Here is a 20,970-nt window from a genome sequence, read left to right as displayed (position 1 = left end):
TTGGATGTGAACCAGTTCAGATAGAGTCAGAAATGAAATGATGTAGGCTCATCTCTCTTTGCCTCTGCATGAAGTCTGCTCAGTTTAGGATGAACTATTCATGTAATTCTTGTCAAGTGTGTAGTGAGAGCAGGAAGATATGATGTCTTATTTTTATTACAGAGTTTGTCGTTGGCATAGAGGCAGATGTTTTGCTAGGCTGGCATTTTAAAATTGTTTTTTCATACATAAAGTCAATGCTAAACAGCACAATGCAATGCAAAGCCAGTAATGCTGTGTAATGTTGTATTGTATTGTAGGCTACATTTAAAGGATGGATGGAAATAATGCATGCAGCCGTTGATTCAAGAGGAGTAAGTATGTCTATTCACTTCCATGGTCTATCTCATAAATGTATGAGGGTAATGGACTGACATACAGAACTGTTTGTTTCCAGGTGGAGGAGCAACCCATCAGAGAAATCAACCTCTACATGTACCTATACTTTGTCATCTTCATCATATTTGGCTCCTTCTTCACCCTCAATCTCTTCATCGGTGTCATTATTGACAATTTCAATCAGCAGAAAAGAAAGATGAGTATTAACAACATGGCAGCCAGGCCTAGGTCAGTTGGTATTTGCAAATAATTCTTAGCATTTCTTTTAACCTGCTTGCAGTGCCAGATGGATGGCATCAGGGAAATTTAGATTCAGTCACAGAAAATGACACTATGTTGGCCTTCTGGTCCTCATTGTATTGTCCTATGTTGCCCTGCTCATTTAGTTCTCCAAGCAAAACCAAACATGAAGAATTGTGTGCAAATACTATTTGACCCAGATCTTTGTTTTATGTCCTGCACATACAGTATATATATATATATATATTTTTAACATTGAACATAAAGATCAAGGACAACACAAATTAATAATATAAAAGCATTTTTTTCTGTTTTTCTATAAAAATAATATTCCATATTTTTGGCTATACTTAGGTGGACAGGATATCTTCATGACTGAAGAACAGAAGAAGTACTACAATGCTATGAAGAAGTTAGGATCTAAAAAGCCTCAAAAGCCTATACCAAGGCCTGCGGTAAAAACACATTTCTCAGATATGATATGGCTTCATTCTTTTTATTTTGATTCTTCCTTTTATAATTTCTTCTGTTGTATGAGTAAATCTAATCTACTGCATATCACCTCATCTTAATTTGATCTGCATGCTAACATTGTTGATATTTGTCATATTATACTCATTGGCTGATCCTCCGTTTGTTTCCCAACCCTAGAACATTCTCCAAGCCTTCTTCTTTGATCTGGTGTCCAAGCAAGCCTTTGACATCATGATCATGATGCTCATCATTGTTAACATGGTGACCATGATGGTGGAGACCGATGAGCAGTCGGAGCGCATGGAGTCGATCCTCAACAAGATCAACCTGGTCTTCATCGTCATCTTCACCACTGAATGCCTCATCAAGATCTTTGCCCTCCGTTGCTATTTCTTCACAGTTGGATGGAACATCTTTGACTTTGTAGTGATAATTCTGTCTATCGTGGGTAGGTGGAGACACTTGGTGGTTAGATATATAGCTGATGTCAGTGAAGTAGTAAAAATCAATTATATATTGTATTACAAATATATATTATATTATATCAATTAAAAAACATAAATGCTTTATTTCCTTAAAAGATTGAATTGTACATCACACAGCCATGCAACAAATTACAAAATGTATCAAAGTATTAAGTATAAGCGAAGTATAAATTGTGTGTATGTTGGCGCTATGAGGCAACCAATTCTTGTCTTGTTTCACTCTCTCATTTCAGGGATTGTTCTTGCTGACATCATTGAGAAATACTTTGTATCTCCAACCCTCTTTCGAGTCATCAGACTAGCAAGGATAGGACGTGTACTGCGACTTATACGTGGAGCCAAAGGAATAAGGACTTTACTATTTGCCTTAATGATGTCCATGCCAGCACTGTTCAACATTGGCCTCCTGCTTTTCCTAGTCATGTTCATCTATGCTATTTTTGGTATGGCGAACTTTGCCTACGTGAAAAAACAAGATGGGATTGACGACATGTTTAACTTTGAGACCTTCGGGAATAGCATGATCTGCCTTTTTCAGATCAGCACCTCAGCAGGCTGGGACAACCTCCTGAGCCCCATCATGTCCAGCTCCCCAGACGAGTGCGACGTTAACTTTGTTAATACCGGCACTAACACCCGGGGAAACTGTGGCAGCCCCTCAGTGGGCATAGCTTTCTTTGTCAGTTACATAATAATTTCCTTCCTCATTGTGGTAAATATGTATATAGCTATAATTCTGGAGAACTTCAGTGTTGCCACAGAAGAAAGCACAGAGCCGCTGAGCGAGGATGACTTTGAGATGTTTTATGAGGTGTGGGAGAAATTTGATTACGAGGCCACTCAGTTCATCGAGTTCTCCATGCTCTCGAGCTTTGCTGACACTCTGTCGGAGCCACTGCGCATCGCCAAGCCCAACAAGATCAAGCTGATCTCCATGGACCTTCCCATGGTCAGTGGAGACAGGATCCACTGCCTGGACATCCTGTTTGCCTTCACCAAGCGTGTCCTGGGAGAGTCGGGCGAGATGGACGCCCTCAAGCAGCAAATGGAGGAGAAGTTCATGGTGGCCAACCCCTCCAAGATCTCCCATGAGCCCATCACTTCCACACTGCGCCGCAAACAGGAGGAGGTGTCCGCTATCATCATCCAGAGGTGTTACAGGAGGCATCTGGTGCGCCGGCAGATGAAGCAGGCATCCTACCTGTACAGACGAATCAACCACGAGACTGTGGTGGATGTGGAGAACGCCCCGGAAAAGGTTGGCCTTATAGCCTCCATGATACAGGAGAACTATGGACCCGCGCGGATGGAGGCCGTAAAGACAACAGGGGCCACCCTGATGTCCTCACCGCCATCTTATGACAGTGTGACCAGGGCAGCATTTGACCTCTGTCAGATTGCCAGATCTATATCCAGAGACTCCGAAGTTGGGGAGCCTGGCCCCTCAAGTGAAAACTATGAGGAGACGTTTCTTTGAGACTTGATTGTGTGGAGAGTGTTTGTGTGGGCTTTTGTTTTTGTCTGTTTTGTTTACAGCAGAAGATATAGCTCAAAACAACTCATGGTCATAGAGGTAAACATTTTTATATTGGCAGACGCCAAGGAAATATGCTTTTTTTTTTTTATGTAGCCCACAGTCTCTATCTCAATTGAACAACCTAGGTATCAGTGATGTTAGATATACAGACACAACCTTCGTGAGAGAAAAGCTCTGAAGTTGGGCCTCTTCACTCTGTTGCCATTTTCAAAATCAACATTTGGCAGATTTATTTTTTATTACATCCAGATATACCATCTTAATGTCCACCTACATATGACATGAATAATACATAGGCTATGTGCATTAACTCATAACACTACATGAACTCCAGTTTCTAACACATTAATAACACCTGAACAGCATTACAGGACACCTTTATGAAGACTAAATCCTTATTTCAATTTTCACAAGCAAAGGTAAAACATACACATTGCTATTGAAATAGCCTATTTGTTAGGAAGATGTTTTTCAGACATTAGTGTTTGTCATATGCAGCAGCCTTTGTTCCTTCCCCTTTCTTCTTCTTTGGACCTGTGCTCATTGTCCAAGTTCAGTCAATTTGTTGATAGCGTGGTTGATTGGTTATAGTTAGCTCGTGTGCTAGCTGCATGGCTAATTAGCTACAGTCACTGAAAATATATTTGGTGAACACTAGCTTGCTATCCAATGTAAAAACCCTTCAGTTAGCAAACTGTATAGATAGATAGTCTGATGTGTTATCTGGTTTGCTAATATTAGGTTTATGTTTATTTTTTGAAATTATCATGCTTTTTGGATGAGCTAGCGAGCTGGTGTTAGCCTTCTTTATAACTGCAGCACATGTGGCTACCTAATGCACTAACAGCAGCTAGTAATTAACAGCTCATAAACCAGTAGTCTGGCAAGCTAACAGGAGCTAATTGGTTCAACTGAAAGCACAAGTTCAAAGAAGAGAATAAGAAGCATATTGAATGATTGGTAATATAAAAGGTGAAGGATAACAAACAGCATACAATGTCTACAAAACAATTCTACAATGCAAATTATCATGGCTAAATTCAGCACATGCTTTTTAGTTAAAATTGCTTGGAGGATTTTCAGTATGAAATTCCCCTGCGATATATATAACACACTGTTCCACAATATGCAACAAATGACAAGTAGCTACAACATGAACAACTAAAGCTGACATAAGGAGTCAATCATGAATGTGCCATGTGGCTGTTATGAAGCTCTTATTCAGGTGTCATTAATATGCATTACCCATTCATTTATTCACTTAATTTGTTTAATTTCCTCATAGTTATTCAGACTCATTTTGACAAATGTTTCTATCAATTTTTTAATCATAATTGAATTTGACATTTAAAAAGAAAAGAAAATTTAGGAAAAACATGTAGGCCTACACTCAACTGAAATCAGTTTTGTCTTGTCCTTGTTAATGGTAATTCAGGAATTATAACTGATAATCAATTGAAGTCTTTGGGGGATTGTTTGATTTGTCAATTTTGTTCTGATTAGTGAAATTATTCCTTTAAATGGTGCATTTTGATTGGTGCTTTATAAGTGACGAGAAATTCTTAGAATCTTGGCAGCTGGTTAAAATGGCATTAAGTATACTCATTTCATAATAAGATCGTCCCTTTCAGTTATCTTGTAACCCACTGTTAAGAAATAAAAGAACAATTCACAATTATTTTGTCAAACATTGGAACATTTTAAGTATGATTTGTGTGTCAAACACAAAGAAGGGCTGTGTATACTAATAATCCCAGAATTATGTGCCTAATTTTGATTGTTGTCCGCACACTTATTATATGAATCCCCTTAGGCCGTTTAATTTGATTTGATGGATGTGGATTGGAAGAGCATGAATGCACTACAAGCTCCTTTTGTAATTATCTGTGTAAAGAGCTTTGGGGCTGTATATGTAAAACTAATTTTTACCTAATTTTTTGTAATGTATTTATATTGAAAGACCGTTTCAACGACACTCATGACAGCCACAAGGAAAATAACCAGAATTATAAAATTATATATATCTACTCTGTTAATTTTTTTTATATAAAAGACTATAATATTTTCCTTGAGAACCTGTTTGTCTGTATTACATTTAGGTTGGTCATTTCATGGATCGCTTTATCAAATGGTAATAAAACATTTTTCCATATTTGTGGGTTTTCCAAATTGCATTACAGTTAAAATAGTGGGGTGAGTTTATATACTTAAAATATTGCAATTTACTTTAATATTCAACATGCTTTGAACATATTTAAATGCTAGTAAAACAAAAAGGGCAAAATTCAACAACTGCAATGTGTCTCCATTTTCACATGAAGAACCAGTTAGCTGATTCGACCTCATTACAAGGCAGGGCAGTTAAATCCCTCGGCGAGTCCATGTGTATGAAAAAAAAAAGACAGGACAGATGTGCAAAACCTCAGCATCTCCATGGCTGACTGTCCTTGTGAGTGTATTGCCCTTTAAAGCTTTAATTTGTTTATAATGCCTCTGCAAACGCTCTTGATATTACCTATATGTGACTTTAGGAGAACACAGCACAATCACATAATACCTCCACAAGGTATAGTCTAAAATGTTCTGTACTGATTAATACATTTAATCTCTTCGTTGAAGCATGCTGGAGAGAGAGAGGGGCACACACACACACACACACACACTTTAGCAGTCAAATACCACACAGAGTTGCTATTGCATGATGAACAGCTTCAGCTTTTAAAATGGCCCCTATATAAAACCAAACAAATCCATTGAAGAGGTGGAAAAAATTAAACGATAAAAGGCTAAAAACCAAAGTGAATGGGAATCCAAAGAGATAAACTGACAGTAGAATATGATTCTTCCTTCTTTGAGAAGTCGTCAGGTTTTATTATCTTGCTGAGATTTTAGGGCTGGATTCAAGTTAATAGTTGAGCACTCCCACATTTTCAGTTTGGAGAAAAAAAAAAATCATCAAGGGTGCCAATTTGGATTTAGCCCCAAAGAGATTTCCTCTCTCTGGTTGTCGGGGTGGTCAAATCCAACTCTGACCAGCTGGGATAGAGGGATAATCTGTGTGTAAAAAAAAATCACTTGTTTTAATTACACACTCACAGACACACAAATGCACGCACTCACTCTCACTCTCTCTCTCTCTCTCTTTCTGTGTCTCTCTCTCTCTCACACACACACACACACACACAGGCACGCAGTACACATGCACATATACATACTCTCCCACACACACACGCGCTCACACACATACACACACAATAAACAGACAGCCGCATGAGCACTTGCTTGCATGCATGTGCACACACACACACACACCCCGTACTTTTCCCATCAATCCTGATAACAGACAGATGCTTACTTTGAATTTAATTTGGGCTTGTGCATGAAATGCCGAAAAAATGTGACTTGAATAAATGTGACTTGGTAATTGATCTGATTTTTAAGCATTTGGACATGTGGCGGAGATTAAAGCTTCATCAGAGAGAGAAAACATTTTTAAAAAGATTAAAAAGGCACTATGTCTAATTACTAAAATGCAACCAGCACACAGTAAAACACTGCAATGTCAACGTAATGCATTATAAATCGTCTCACTCGGCTAAAGTCTGCGTATAATATGGACATGCTGAAATCTGATAGGAGAGACATTTGATGAATTACATGTTCTATGTGTGCCGTATATTCAAATAATGTTGAGTAAAGCAAAGGTCATCGGTGTCATCCTGTCTGTAGGCTGCAGCTCAATCATCATCAGTCAAAGAGGGCACATGGGAATGCAATTCATTTTTCAACATGGATTTAAATCTGCCATTAGAACCCTCTGACAAGCAAAAACACTGCTGGAGTCAACGTACACATGAGGAATATGCATGAACTAGTTTAAATTAACTGGGGTTGTTTTGGTTTGAGTTCAGTGGTTTTGGTCCCAGGTTTGTTTATATAGACTTGTACCACCATCTGAAAAGTACTAATTGTAAATGGGGAAATAGCCACAGTAGGATTATTAATATGTTTAATGAATTTCCCATTGTCTCTGCCATTTGTGGTACTGTCACTAGTAAGCAAATACAGAGAAAACACTGATGTGAACTGTAAACTGCAGTGAATTCACAATGTTTCCTTTTAGCCATTTCCACTGTGCTGCACTGGAATCTAATGGGGGATTTTTGCTTGCTCAGGTTTACCTTCCTGCATCTCTTAATGGAAGTGTCTTCATTCAAAAGGGGTCTACTGATGAAGACACTAATCAGATTCAGGACTTTTACTTTATAAAAAAAAGATAGATTAGTACCTGTCAAAGCGACTGGTAAAGTAAACTTCATAATTTATTTGCAGTTGGCTCTGGTGGCTGGTTTTTGCCAGCATTTCTATATAAATTAAGTTCATTGAGACTTCAGAAAACAATCACAAACCTATAGACCATCCTGAAAACACACAGATCAGCTGAAAATTATGAACTTGTACACTGGCTGGATGATTCAGTTGACAAAAAAAAAATCAAGGTTTAGACTTACTAAAAGGGCTGAGTGAGAATCCTAAAAAAAAAAAAAAAAACATTAGAGGAAAATTGCCTCTTTACGCACCAGAGGTCCCTTCTGCCAGTCACCACTGCAGGGATTTACTTAGTCATGGTGGCAAACACTGCCCAGATGGTCTGGTGAGGCACTATCTAATTACTTCTTCCACGGTTTCCCTGCTTCTGATAAATGCTGGGCCTCCCCTATTAGAAAGCCTCCACTGCCACCAGCAGGGGATTTGTGCAGATAAGCTGCAAGAACGCCATGGGTGTGTTTGTTGGAGGGTGATGCTCTGCAGACCTGTAATGACCGGGAAAAATTACCTGAACTTTTCATGGTCTGCAGCTATGGAGATGCTGTTTTCTGTCATGTTCTGCCAATGAGAAGTAGGTTTATACCCAACATGATTTTTTTTGCCATGTTATTGAACAAAAACAAAAGGAATACCCTACATTAGATTCAGATGTGTTGGAAAGAATAAAAAAAAATGAGATTAACAAAGCACAATTTTTATGCAATGATTTGGAAATTGTATGTCCTGAATTATTACAACTTTATACGGTTAGATGAAAGGATACAGAGGATAGAGTTCCTTGGCGATTTACAGTATATTTGTAGGAAAATGGAACAATATTTTTGTAGACGGTAGATGGCGCTGAAGCAACGGGACACGGGTTACGGTCCAACCACCGATAAAACACAAGAAGAAGAAGCAGAGGAAGGAAGTGGTAGCCAGCTGTATTTGACAACGAGCAGAAAGTAGCGAAGTGTTGGGCTCAAACCTTGTTTCCCTAGCCCATTACCGCTTTAAGTAGATATTTGAATTGAGGAATTATTCCCCGGTCTCCCTCCAAGTATCTCCGTTCCTTGGGGGAATAAAATGGGTATGTATTTCACAGGAAACATGCAGGTGGCGTTTGATGTTGTTAGCTTGCCTGCTAACTTCCTTGCTAGGCTCTGTCAAAGTAATAACTGTCATTCTGTTATGATTCCTCGAGCCCCTTTGGTTAAACCGTCAGGGGAGATAACCATTATATTTAACATATAATGTCTTTTTTTGTACAAAATAACAGTGCAGGGAACAGAAGAATGGGAAGTTTTCTAATCTATTTTGATGTTAGTATTTTAGTTTTACCTGTCAAAATGCTAACCTTGTATATTAACCCATGGAAAGAGAGATGGATAGCAAGATGCATCCTAACTCGATGCATACAGTCTTTGCCTCTGTTGTCACACCTCACATGGTCTTTCTCTTGACTGCTGACTGATAAGATAGCTTATCTATGTGCAGTGGGTGTCACATAGTGTAATGGCACGTCCACTGAAAGGGACCCACATTATGATTAGGTGTTTTCTTTCTGGAAATGATTTGAATACCATGGATAACAGTAGGGAGGCTTTATTCATCTGATGTGACAGCATGGTTTTGGGAATGTTATTGTTTGTGTCTAACATACTGTCCCTACCTCAGCGTGTCCCCTCTCCCTGTCCTCGTTGGGGCTCCTGGTTCCACCGCTGCGGGTGATGTCCGCTGTGATGTGGGAAGTGGTTCGTCTGAGAAACATAAAGCATTATGGGAAAGTGGAGGAGTTTGTCTCCTTGGTAACTGAAGCCATCCCTGACATCTTGACAAACAGACAGATGAGACTGCTCACTCTGGGCTTGAGAGCAAAGGTAAGAGGTGGCTGCTAAGTCTAATCGAGTCTTGAAGTTTACAGTAGTTCATTCTCAGATTGCACATTGCTCTGCTCAAAAGCACTTAAAGATACAATGAATTTGTTTGGCTTGATTATGGAAGATAAGCTTTTTGGAGCTTTCTCAACCCATCATGACTTGAAATACAGGACTGTTTCATTCCAGTGTTTACAGACATTATAAATGTAAAATAGTCTTTTATAGCCTCAAAGCATATGTAAAACTCATGTCAATTCTTATATCCACTGCTCAGGTGATACATTACAGAGAGGGAAAAAATGTGTTTCAAGCAAAACAGTTATGTAAGCAAAGCCAGTGGTGGGTGACAGTGTTTCAACAGGGGGCACCAGAGTACAATTACAAACTGGGACTTTACCACAGTTAAGGTGGGGCTCAGTTCCATGGAAAACTTGACATGGTTTTGACATAAACATAAGGATGATGTAGTGGTAGCAGAAAGCCAGGTATGTTGAGCAATGATTTTTTTGTAGTTCCTAGAGCCTTTGACCCTGTAGTGATGCCTCTAGCTACACAGAGGGATTCTTCAAGTCAGCCTTTAGCTAAGGGTGGTGAATAGATTTTAATTTTCTAAATTTTCAGCGATTACCGGTCCGTTTCTCTTCCAGATGACTTTACAGCTGTTGAGTTCTGAACACTCAGAGGATCTGAGAAGTGTTAAAACACACCTAGACAGCCTTCAGCCGTCCTGCTTAAAACAGGTGTGTGACGCTTTCCACTCTTGGATATTAAACGGTAGCCTGTTTAAAAAGGGCTCTGCTTATTTTAGATCTGCATATGTTACTTTACAGGTTCATACGGGGAATGAAGCTCTTGAGGCTAACTTTGTCAGGCTTGTTCAGAGACTTCTGGAAGACCCAGAAGGGAGAGAACACTTCCTCAAGGTAATGGTTCTGCTTTGATCTGACTGTGCCTTCTGACATAAAGAGGGCAGTATTTGGGAATTTGATAGATCGTCAAAAGATGCTTCATATCCATGCTTTTGGTTGAAATGTTCTGCCTGACAGAATGTCTTTCCTGTGGAGTACGGCCCGGACTTTGATACAGCACTGGAGACTCTAGTTTGTGAGTTCTTCATCCGACTGGAGAAGCTGCTGCCAATACCAGACTTCAAGCAGGTACAGTGACCACAATCGATGCGATACCACTACGTGTCCAGAGACTGTTTGTCTGGTTCCAGTTCAGTAAAATATTGTTGTTTTGTTTTGTTTCCTGAAGACTGCAGAGTGGATCAGTGATACACCTTCCATGCTAGAAGAATACATGCAGTGTTTATCCAAAGCGGAAGACCTCAAAGTGCTGCTCAGAAGCAAGAAGTGCGTTGGTAAATTGGCCAAGATAGATGGAGGTGGTAAGTCTGTCTGCCTGAGATACGAGCACCGCAGTTGGGTTTATATGTGGGAATAGATCACAACCATTTTAAATCATAGTTGGTATTCTCCACTTAATATAAGTGGATATAATGTAAATATATAAAATATTTTCCCTCTTTTTCTTTTTTCTCCTCACAACCAGCCCCCTGTCCCTCAGAGCATCGGCTCTTCACGTCATTATCCCTCGCTCCTTCGCTGAGAGAGACCAACTCATCCTACCAGACTGTTGATAACAGTGATCCAGAAGCCTGTTCTGACTATGAGAGCACTGCAGATGTGGGAGTGGAAGCTAGCACAGAACAGTCTGAAAACCAAAGAGAATCTGAGGAGGTTTCTCTTCAGGAAACACAGAACAGAAAAACAACGGGAGAAAAGTGCAGCGAAGGTGTCGCCGACCTTCACATCGTGGTGTACGATGACCAAGCCTCAGCCAGCTCCCTAGCTCCTTCTACATCTTCCGACTGTCCTGTGTCCTGCAGCACGATGATCGGCCCCCCACGGCAGCGAGTCGCACACAAATGCGCTCAGTGTGGGAAATGCTTCATTTACCGCTATGAACTCCTGGAGCACCAGAGGCTGCACACAGGAGAAAACCCTTACAAGTGCTCTCAGTGTGGAAAGGCCTTCAGGAGGACCTCAGACCTGTCCACTCACAGGCGGACCCAGTGCACAAAAGCAGCTTACATTTGCATCAAATGTGGCAACGGCTTTGAATCTATACAGGACAAGTTTAGACACCAGTGCATCCAGCAGGTCCAAAAGTTTGACTGTCCCCAGTGCGGAAAAAGCTTCAAGAAGATGTACTTGCTGGGAAAGCACCAGCTCACTCACACCCAGAACCGTATTTTCAAGTGCAGACAGTGTGGGGAAGCGTACCCCAGTATGAGCGAGCTGAGAGCCCACCAGAGGATCCATCCCCCCGAACAGTCCAATCAGTGCATGCAGTGCGGGAAATTCTTCAGTTCTGTGGCGTGTTTGACGGCCCACGAACTGCGTCACAATCAGCAGAGAACACAAATTTGCATGCGCTGCGACAAAGCTTTCAAGAACAAACACGACCTGAATCTTCACATGCGCAGTCACACGGGCGAGAGGCCGTTTCAGTGCACGTACTGCGGGAAACGTTTCTCCGTGTCGGGGAACCTGAACATACACATAAGGACCCACACCGGGGAGAAACCGTATCTGTGCTCTGACTGCGGCAAGGCTTTCATTTCAGCCGGCGAGCTGCAGATTCACAGACGCACCCACACGGGGGAAAAGCCGTACAAATGCACCGTGTGCGGGAGAGGATTCACCATGGCGAGCAAAGTGACGCTTCATATGCGCGTTCACACCGGGGAACGGCCTTATGTCTGCTCTGAATGTGGGAAAGGGTTTTCACGTGGCAGTGAATTGAAAAAACATACAATGAACCATTCAGGGGTTAGACCGTATGCTTGTCAGTTATGTGCAAAGACTTATACGTGCCTCAATCACCTGAAGAGGCATCTGAAAACTCACAGTGTTGCCCAAGCCCACTCTATTTGATTCCTTTGATTACCTTCAAACTAGACTTTGATGAGCCATGAAGTTGACGAATGTTGCAGAGGAAATCTATACATTGTCATGGCATGTTGTCAAATGAGTATTGCATTTCTGCGACTATGCTGTCATGATTATGGTGTTAATTGGTGCACCCATTCACCCGTTCAGTACTGGCATTCACAAGATCCTTGTTTTATACTCATAATGTTTGATTTTCCTGCTTTGTCAAATTTGTTCTGGATTATAAATTGTTTTTTCCTATCATGTAACTGTAATATTTTTTTGTCAAATGTCTCTCAAGGCCTAAAACATTACAATTTACAGTGTCTCTAAGAAATCACATGACTGTATTCACCAGTACACATTGCCACTGTCAATTACTGTTATTTGTCAATATCAGTGTTATGTCATGTTAATATTATGTAAATATTGAATAAATCTTATAGGTCTACAACATCTAAAATATGATGGAAGTACTCAGTCTTTCTTAACAGCAGCAGAATTTTGTGAAACATCACTTAGTGGTCTTGCATGATATTATCGTATGTGATGTGATCCATATATATATATAAAAAAAAATCAAGCCCATGAAATAAAATCAATTTTGACCACTGAATGCAATGCATTTCCAGATAGGGAAGCATCAGCAAATCCTATGAATACTGTGTTCTCTTTTTATTTTTATCAGTAATTTGTGTTGGGAAGGAATTAGTTGTAGTCGTTTTACTGTCTTATTTTGAAATGTAGTTTTCACCCGGAAGTAGTTTGTATCGTTTTTTGTCTTCAAAAAGTATTCTCAGCGTTGCTCTGACGAGTTCTGCTCGATTTGTGTTTCCTGGTTGTCCGGATAGGCGGTGCATCTGATTTTGGGTACCAGGAGGGAGTAAGGATCTGTGAATCCGGGCTGCCCCGTAAAACAAAACACACCTCACTATTAAAACCTCACACTGACGCGGGGAACACTGCCCATTGATGAACAACATGTTTCAGGAAGAAGTTGGCGCCTGAAGCCCAATGTCTTGCTAGCTAACGCGCTAACCATGACAATGAAGTATTTTTCACTGTAATTATTTTCCTATCCGCCGATATTAAAGAAATCCAAAATGAACGACATGGGTATGTATTGGTTTGTGAAACTCGGCAAAAGTGTGCATTTTTGTCTCGTCACCCAGCTAGCAGACTAGCTAAAGCTAGCGATTAGCCAAGGCGGGATAGGCCTCGACTAATCCCTGGACCGAGAATTGTTTTGGCCTGTGATAAGCTAATAGTTAGGAGGCTTCACTAGGCTAGACCAGAGGCCCTGTAGCTAGCTTGGTAACGTTAGCTAACGCGTTGCCCTGGGTGCAAATGGTAGCTCTTAGTTCAAAAAACTTTTTTTCTAGTGTTAATAAGCTTGTGTAAATTATTATACTTAACAATAGCTAACTGGTTATCTTATCTAACTGTCAACCATCAAGACACACATTAAGTTGGCCATGCTAACGCTAGCTGATTGCTAGTGTAAACCGTTCCCGGCCCATTGCTGGTGAACCTTCATTACGGTGCCTCCCCTGCCCTGTCTAATAGTGTAGTTCACTGTGAAGAGTGAAGACTGAATGAGCTTGTTTTGTCATCTGACTACTACCCTAACTTTACACGCATGTGAAACCATGGGGTTGGAGTTGGCCAAATGCACACCGGCCCCGTGTTTAAGTTAGTTGACAGAAGTACAGATATAATGAAAAGCATAACTCTGCATCATATAGTGCATCAGTTCACCTTATACTGCTTCCATAATAAGGAAGGATACTTTAGCCAAGTAAACAGTCTGTGCCCACTTTAATGGATGAATTGACATCAAGGCATCGGGTCTGAAGTACTGACAAAGAGAGGCATTTATGCCTCTGCCCACACTAATATTGTATTCATTGTTAGATATGAATGAGATACCTGTTGCTTCATACACCATTTGAATCCAAGTATCCCAATATCGCAAAGGCCCTTGTTCACCATACAAACTGCCACAATTTAGCATGGTTTCATTATATGGATCCTACACATGCAATCATAAAATGTGACAGTGATTGCAATATACAAAGTTGTCATCTTGCTTGGTGAATTAATTTGACCCGAACTAATTTCTCCTTGCAGAATTCAGCGTTCCCTTGTCTTCTCTGGGACTCCTGGTTCCACCACTACGGCTGATGTCAGCGGTGATGTGGGAAGTGGTACGCCAGAGGAACATAAAACACTATGGGAAACTGGAAGAGTTTGTGTCCATGGTAACAGATGCAGTTCCTGAACTTATGAGCAAAAGAGAAGGGAGACTACTCTCATTGGGCTTGAGAGCGAGGGTGAGTGATTTGAAATGCACACAGTCTCACAACATTGAGAGTCTGACATGATGTAGTAATGAGAATAAACCACTTAACAGTACAGAAAAATGAAACAATGTGGCATGTATGCACCACTACATCATTCTGTGTTTCCCTTGTATTCATTCAGCAATTGCGGAGAAAAAAAAGTCCCACTCATGCAAGACAAAATATGAAATTTAACATCAATGTCTAGAATTAGCATGTGTATAATAAGAGGCATCCAAACAACAGACCGAATTTACACCCAGCCACTAATTCTAGAAAAAGTTAAAATGGAAACACTGTTATTAATAACGTTGAGTTTCCTCTAGACGACTCTTGAACTGTTGCGTTCTGAACACCCTGAAGATCTCAAGGCCGTTGAGACCCACCTGGACAGAATCCGATCATCTTGCATAGAGGAGGTGAGTGATTATTGCGGTATTGTGTTGTTGTTGTTGTTCTTTGTTTCCTTTATTGTCATAAAGTAATCTGACTGTGATGTCTGTCTTGTAATCCAGACAAATGATACCGTCATTGAAGCACCTGAAGCAAACTTCATGAAGCTGGTACAAGGCCTCATCGAGGACACTGATGGAAGAGAACATTTCCTCAAGGTAAAATCAGTATCGAACTGGATGTAGACCAACTGGTAGACTGGTAGACTGTTCCCATTTATCAAATGTTTAAGGAATCCATTCCACTGTCACTGTACGTAAAATATTTTGCATATATGTAGCCTGAGCATGAATGATTATCTAATGTTCATAAAGGGTCCAACTATGTTATTCCATCTGGCAGAATGTGTTTCCGGTGGAGTACGGCCCGGACTTTGACACGGCGCTGGAGACTCTAGTTTGTGAGTTCTTCACCCGACTGGAGGAGCTGCTGCCAATACCAGACTTCAAGCAGGTACAGAAAGGATCATAGCAAGACAAGAAGTTAATGTAGATAATTAGGAACACTATGAACCTTTAACTCATAATTTCTCTTTTTGCCTGCCTCTCATGTATAGACTGCATCCTGGATCAGTGCTGCCCCCTCTGTCCTAGAGGAGTACATGCAGTGTGTCTCGAATGGAGATGACCTCAAATTTCTTCTCCAGAGCAAACAGTGCCATGGGAAGTTGGCTAAGAGTGGTGTCGGTAAGCATATATCTTGTGTGTATACTTTGAACTACTCAACTTGCATTAGCTGAAGAAATGGGAGAGTGTTGTATTGATATTTTCCTCCTCATATTTTCCACACAGCTCCATTTCAGTCAGACGATCTCCTCGTTCCCTCCCTGTCTCTTCCGCCCTCGTTGGAAGTGGCCATCGCTTCCCACCCGAGTGCTTGTGATGACGACAATAACGATGTTCCTCAGATTGTCATGTTTGATGAAGAACTGACGACGAACTCTCAAGTTCCTTCCACCTCAACTGACTTTCCTGAATCACCCAAAAGGAATGTTGTCTCGTCGCCTCGACGGAGACAGCAGCCAGGAATGCATAAATGCCCGGAGTGTGACAAGTGCTTCAAGCATCACTCTGTCCTCATCGAACACCAGAGAGTCCATAGTGGGCTGCAGCCTTACAACTGCTCAGAGTGCGGCAGGGCTTTCAGGACAGCCACTCTGCTGGCTGGTCACAGGCTACGCAAATGCAAAAATGCTGCGTATCTGTGCATTAAATGTGGGAACAGTTTTCCAACATCACTGGAGAAATTCAGACACCAGTGCCCAAAACGGGGCCAGAACTATGACTGTGCGCACTGCGGAAAGAGTTTCCAAAGGTCGAGCTGCCTGAAGGAGCACTTGCTAACTCATGTCCAAAGCCGCCTTTTCAAGTGTAGCCATTGTGGGGAGGGTTTTCCGGGAATTGGTGAACTGAAGTATCATCAGCAGATAGATCACGACAAGCCCTATCAGTGTAAGCAATGTGGAAAGAGCTTCATCTCCTCCAAGTGTTTGACCAAACATCAGCAGCGCCACGAGGAGGCCGGTGAAATGGAGACCAGCAAATTAATGAGTGGAAGTAAACATAAGAAAAGTAGCTCTGTGCATCGGACTTCCTCCACATCTGTATCCAGGAAAACCGTCAAAGCCGCCTACCCACGTGGACGAGTCACCCATAACTGTCCACAGTGCGGACGGAGCTTTAAGTATCGTTTTGAATTTCTCGAACATCAGAGGTTCCACACTGCGGTGAAGCCTTACAAATGCTCTCAGTGCGGCAAAGCCTTCCGAACAGAGGCTCACCTGTCGGGGCACAGGAAAAGAAAGTGCAAGAACGCTGCCCATATTTGCACCAAGTGCGGGTGCCAGTTCAGATCTCTACATGAACGCGTCAGACACCAGTGTGTGCAACTGCTGACAAAATATGAGTGTTCTCATTGCGGAAAGACCTTCAAGATGGCTCACCTGCTGAGGAACCACCAGTTGAGCGAGCACCAGCTTCCCTATAGCCCAAATCATCGCTTCAGGTGCAGATACTGTGACGAGACGTTCCCCGGGATCAGCGAGCTGAAGTACCACCAGAGGGTTGATCATGAGAAACCCTACCAGTGCCAGGAATGTGGCAAGAGCTTCCTGTCTGAAAAATGCCTCACAAACCATGAGATGCGCCACAACGACGACAGACCGGAAAATTGTCTCGTCTGTGGTCGCGGTTTCAGAAACCGCTACGACCTAAAGCAACACATGCGCACTCACACGGGAGAACGGCCTTACCAGTGCACTCACTGTTCACAGTGTTTCTCCACCGCAGGAGGACTGAGGAGTCACACCAGGGTTCACACAGGGGAGAAGCCGCATGTTTGCCCAGACTGCGGTAAGGCTTTCTCCCAGATGGGCGCGATGCGCACCCATAGGCTCACCCACACGGGAGAGAGGCCGTTCAAGTGCACCGTGTGCGGCAAGGGATTTACTATGGCGCACAAAGTTACTGTTCACATGCGTGTGCATACCGGAGAGCGGCCTTACGTGTGCTCTCAGTGTGGGAAAGCTTTCTCAGATGGCAGCGTGCTGAAGCAGCACATGCTGAACCACTCAGGGGTGAGACCTTACCACTGCCAGATCTGTCCCAAGACTTACACCTGTCTGAACCACCTGAGGAGGCACTTAAAAAGCCACTCTAACATGAACTGAGTCACAACTGAATGGAAACTGAAGCTGCATCTTTACACAGGTTATGAAACACAGCATGGATACATGCAGTGTGTTGGGCACTGGATGGAGAATGGATACTAAAGTTGCCATGGACCAATCAAAGCAAACAATAGGCGATATGAAGGAATGTAGAATGAACTTGTGGTTACTATTAAAGTAGAGGTGATTATTTTATTTCCTCTTCACTGTAAAATAAATGTAATCACTATGGCCATTTGTTTAGGAATAAGTGAACCTTCAACATCAGCACAAGGAAGTGGTTCCCCTTTTTCCCCTCATTCCCCTTGGTCTTGAGCTTTTTTGCTTACATCAGTTTGATATGCATGAATACATTTGGATATTATAATATTTCAATGTCATGCATTGAAAGCTGTAATATTGGTGAAAATATATTTTTGGAAAGGCCTCAGATACAATAGAAGTGAAACTTTGTAAATATGCAGTAACACGGAATGTTAAAAAGCTGAAACCAATTTATTACAACATGACTGGTAACTTTAGCCCAGGAGGCCTTTTATACCCCCTCTATGGTTTTCAAGCTTTGTTAATTTCAAAATAAACTCCCTTGGTTATACTTTGTGTGTGTGTTGATTGAATCCGCTTAGTTGAGGAAGAAAACAGTAAGAGTGAGAGGGATTAGTGTTCATTTAACCTTCTGTCTGACTGAGAATTGAATGTGGAGGATACAGGGAATTCTACTTGGTATCAGAAAAAAAAGGTTTCACTAGGTGGCAGTAGGTGACCATTAGCTGATATTTTTTGCTTTGATCCATCCTTTTAGACAGGGAGTGGTGAGGGCCAATTGTGGCTAGATGTAATAAGGTTGATCCTCATAAGTTCCTGTGATTCTTCATATACTCCATTACCCCATTTTAACCCCTTTTGCAGGATGCAATCTTAGATTTTTCTGTGTTTATGTGCCTGCAGACTGAGGTGGGACTAGGGAAGTTGTCTGAGAAGATGATGGTCTTTATCCAGAGGAAGTTCATCTGGCCCATTTCCTGTCATTAACTTTAGATGTTGCTGTTTGGAATCTTAATTACCCTGCCCATTTCCTCTTGTTTTGACCAGCGCCCACCAGTATCCAAGCAAGTGGTGCAAAACATGGGAAAAGAGCACTTTCTAGATTTCTTGTGCATGGTCCCACTCTATTCCAGTTAAACTGACGGTAAAGTCTGGATTTGGACCACCACTTTCCCCAGAACCCTGCATGTTAGCGCACCACTGGGACTTCTCAGGAAAATAAACCCTGAGTCATATTGTAACATGCACACACTGCTATTAATCTCCCCCATCTGTGCTGTGCAGACTTTCATGTTTTTGCTGGGAAAGAGAAACGGTGGTTTTCTTTCAGTCGTAATTTCTCCCTTACTCCACAATTCTTTGATCTCATCCATTGTCACTTGTGCATAGAAAGTTATTAATCATAATTTACAAATGAACTCAAGCCTTTACCGCTCAAAAGAATGTAGTATGTTAAATGTGGCTAGATGTTAAAAGCCACAAGCTGCGGTAGATTTGTCTTCAGGCTGGACATATTGGCTGCAGCCAGCTTTAGTCTTTCTGATTCAGAAGTGCTGCTTCCTAATCTTCTCCACAGAACATCAGGATCCTGTGGAAACGGAGCGCTGCGTCCTGTCTGCCAGCAGGCCGAGCCTAAGACGTTACGCAGAACCTCTCGGCTTTAGGAAGTATGTGTGCGTGTGTGCGCGTTTAATGGCGCATTATCTCGACCTGTTGAGTAAAGTGCCCAAAACATTTTGTCAGGACGTATATCTCTTCCTGTCTCTCCAGGGTGAGGGATAATGGCATCGTGATGATCTCAGCCTCACCTGCCAGCTTCAGGACCCTCATGGTGAGATCAAACACTGTAAATAAGTCAAGAAAAACACAAGGTGTGGATCACATATTGCTTTGAACAACATCATTTCCTTAGCTGGGCGCTAAAAAGAGGCGCAACTGATTGGCCAATGTAGGAATTCTTAAAGAACTTTATGGAGTAATATATTCCTGATGGATGAAGCCTGGTATTGAGACATTTTACCCCCAAAATGCTGTTTCAAATCTGGATGAGTGCATGCATCGCAACGCAACGCATACACTCCCCCACAGCTGCCAAAAAACCCAACAGATTTACTATGAGAGCTCGCTAATAAACATAGATCATTACCAGATGTGCCCCCCCCACCAGCCCTCCCTCTCACTTTCTCCTCTCCTTATCCCTCCTCCCTCCCTTCTTTTCCTCCCTCTCTCTCTCGCTCTCTACCTCCCAATATACTCTAAGTGACTTTTCTCCCTAAAGCAGTGATCTCAGTGGAAACTCTGAGTCCAGGCCAGACCTTCCCCTGCAGTCTCACAGTCTAAGCGCGCACACACACACACACACACACCCACGCACACACATGTACATGGCAACCGTGCAACATCCACCCCCGTCGACACGCTGCCAAATGAACACTCCACACTCCTACACCTCTCAGCCTCCCTCCGTGGCAGTGCCTCCCCCATTTTCTCCCCTTCTCTCTCTCTCTTTCCGAAGCCTTCTCCAACATCCCTCCTCCACTAGCGAAGGAGCACTAGATGGCACTGTGTCTCCTTCTCAATCTCCTTCTTCCTAGGAAAGGACATAGGGGCCAAGAACATCCCTTACCCCCCCTCCCCCCGCCTCTGTCTTGCTTTCATGTTCAGGTCAGGTCTGGACGCTGAAGTGTACCAGATGTGTTGAAACTCCACCCACCTCTTCCATGGAAGAGAGGAGGGAGATTTACAGAAAAGAGAATGCAGAATTCTTGCAAGATGTGTGTCAGCTGTTTACCATTAAGCTTGCCTATTGATGAAATTACTCCAGGGTGCATCTATTGAGTGTTGCATTTCTTCATGTTTCTACGTCTGTGCATTTGTGAGCATGTGTGAGTGTGGGTGGGTGTGTGCCTGTACCTGTGTGAGTGTTAGACAGAAACACAAAAAGGCATTTGGTCTTGCTTAAACATGTTCTAAAATCATCATGAAAAGACAGTCAAGTTCAGGTTGTCCAAGCCCCCTCTTTCTTGCAAACAAGAGAGAAAATGAAAAAGAAATGCCTGCACATTGCGTCACATAATATGTAGAAATGTCTCCACATCATGTGAAGCCTGTAGTTTACAGTTAGTGTAGTTTATTCCTGTGTTTGCATGGAAGAGGTCCCAGTGGGCCCCTTGTAAGGAAGCATGCAGGCACGGTTCTGGGATTTTGCATAAACCTTTTCT

General features: G+C 42.1%; 3 protein-coding genes across 3 annotated transcripts in view; all 3 read left to right on the top strand.

Annotated features, from left to right (window-relative positions):
• LOC139664164 (sodium channel protein type 2 subunit alpha-like) overlaps nt 1–3,054 on the top strand; it is a 33,923-nt gene extending 30,869 nt beyond the window's left edge. The window contains exons 22-26 of the mRNA XM_071542896.1: nt 300–353; nt 437–578; nt 973–1,073; nt 1,270–1,540; nt 1,811–3,054. Of these exons, the coding sequence (XP_071398997.1) occupies nt 300–353; nt 437–578; nt 973–1,073; nt 1,270–1,540; nt 1,811–3,054 (1,812 nt within the window). The remainder of the gene's footprint in view (nt 1–299; nt 354–436; nt 579–972; nt 1,074–1,269; nt 1,541–1,810) is intronic.
• Nucleotides 3,055–8,378: 5,324 nt separating this feature from the next.
• LOC139664186 (zinc finger protein ZFMSA12A-like) lies at nt 8,379–12,647 on the top strand. The gene is made up of 7 exons (XM_071542931.1): nt 8,379–8,512; nt 9,100–9,302; nt 9,950–10,042; nt 10,133–10,225; nt 10,349–10,459; nt 10,560–10,692; nt 10,857–12,647. The coding sequence occupies exons 1-7, from the start codon at nt 8,509–8,511 to the stop codon at nt 12,242–12,244; spliced, it is 2,025 nt and encodes a 674-aa protein (XP_071399032.1). The 5' UTR covers nt 8,379–8,508; the 3' UTR covers nt 12,245–12,647.
• A 570-nt stretch (nt 12,648–13,217) lies between these two features.
• On the top strand, nt 13,218–18,285 carry LOC139664185 (zinc finger protein 665-like). Its single transcript, XM_071542929.1, has 7 exons — nt 13,218–13,357; nt 14,372–14,574; nt 14,910–15,002; nt 15,099–15,194; nt 15,379–15,489; nt 15,593–15,722; nt 15,828–18,285. Exons 1-7 carry the CDS (start codon nt 13,345–13,347, stop codon nt 17,702–17,704), a joined length of 2,523 nt encoding a protein of 840 aa, XP_071399030.1. The 5' UTR covers nt 13,218–13,344; the 3' UTR covers nt 17,705–18,285.
• Nucleotides 18,286–20,970: the final 2,685 nt, after the last annotated feature.

This window comes from Centroberyx affinis, unplaced genomic scaffold (genome assembly GCF_046629955.1).
Source record: "Centroberyx affinis isolate AG114_WGS23_722 - 3 ecotype Tasmania unplaced genomic scaffold, CSIRO-AGI_Caff_v1 ptg004204l_1, whole genome shotgun sequence".
Taxonomy (NCBI): Eukaryota; Metazoa; Chordata; class Actinopteri; order Beryciformes; family Berycidae; genus Centroberyx; species Centroberyx affinis.
This window is presented reverse-complemented; position numbering and strand designations above follow the sequence as displayed.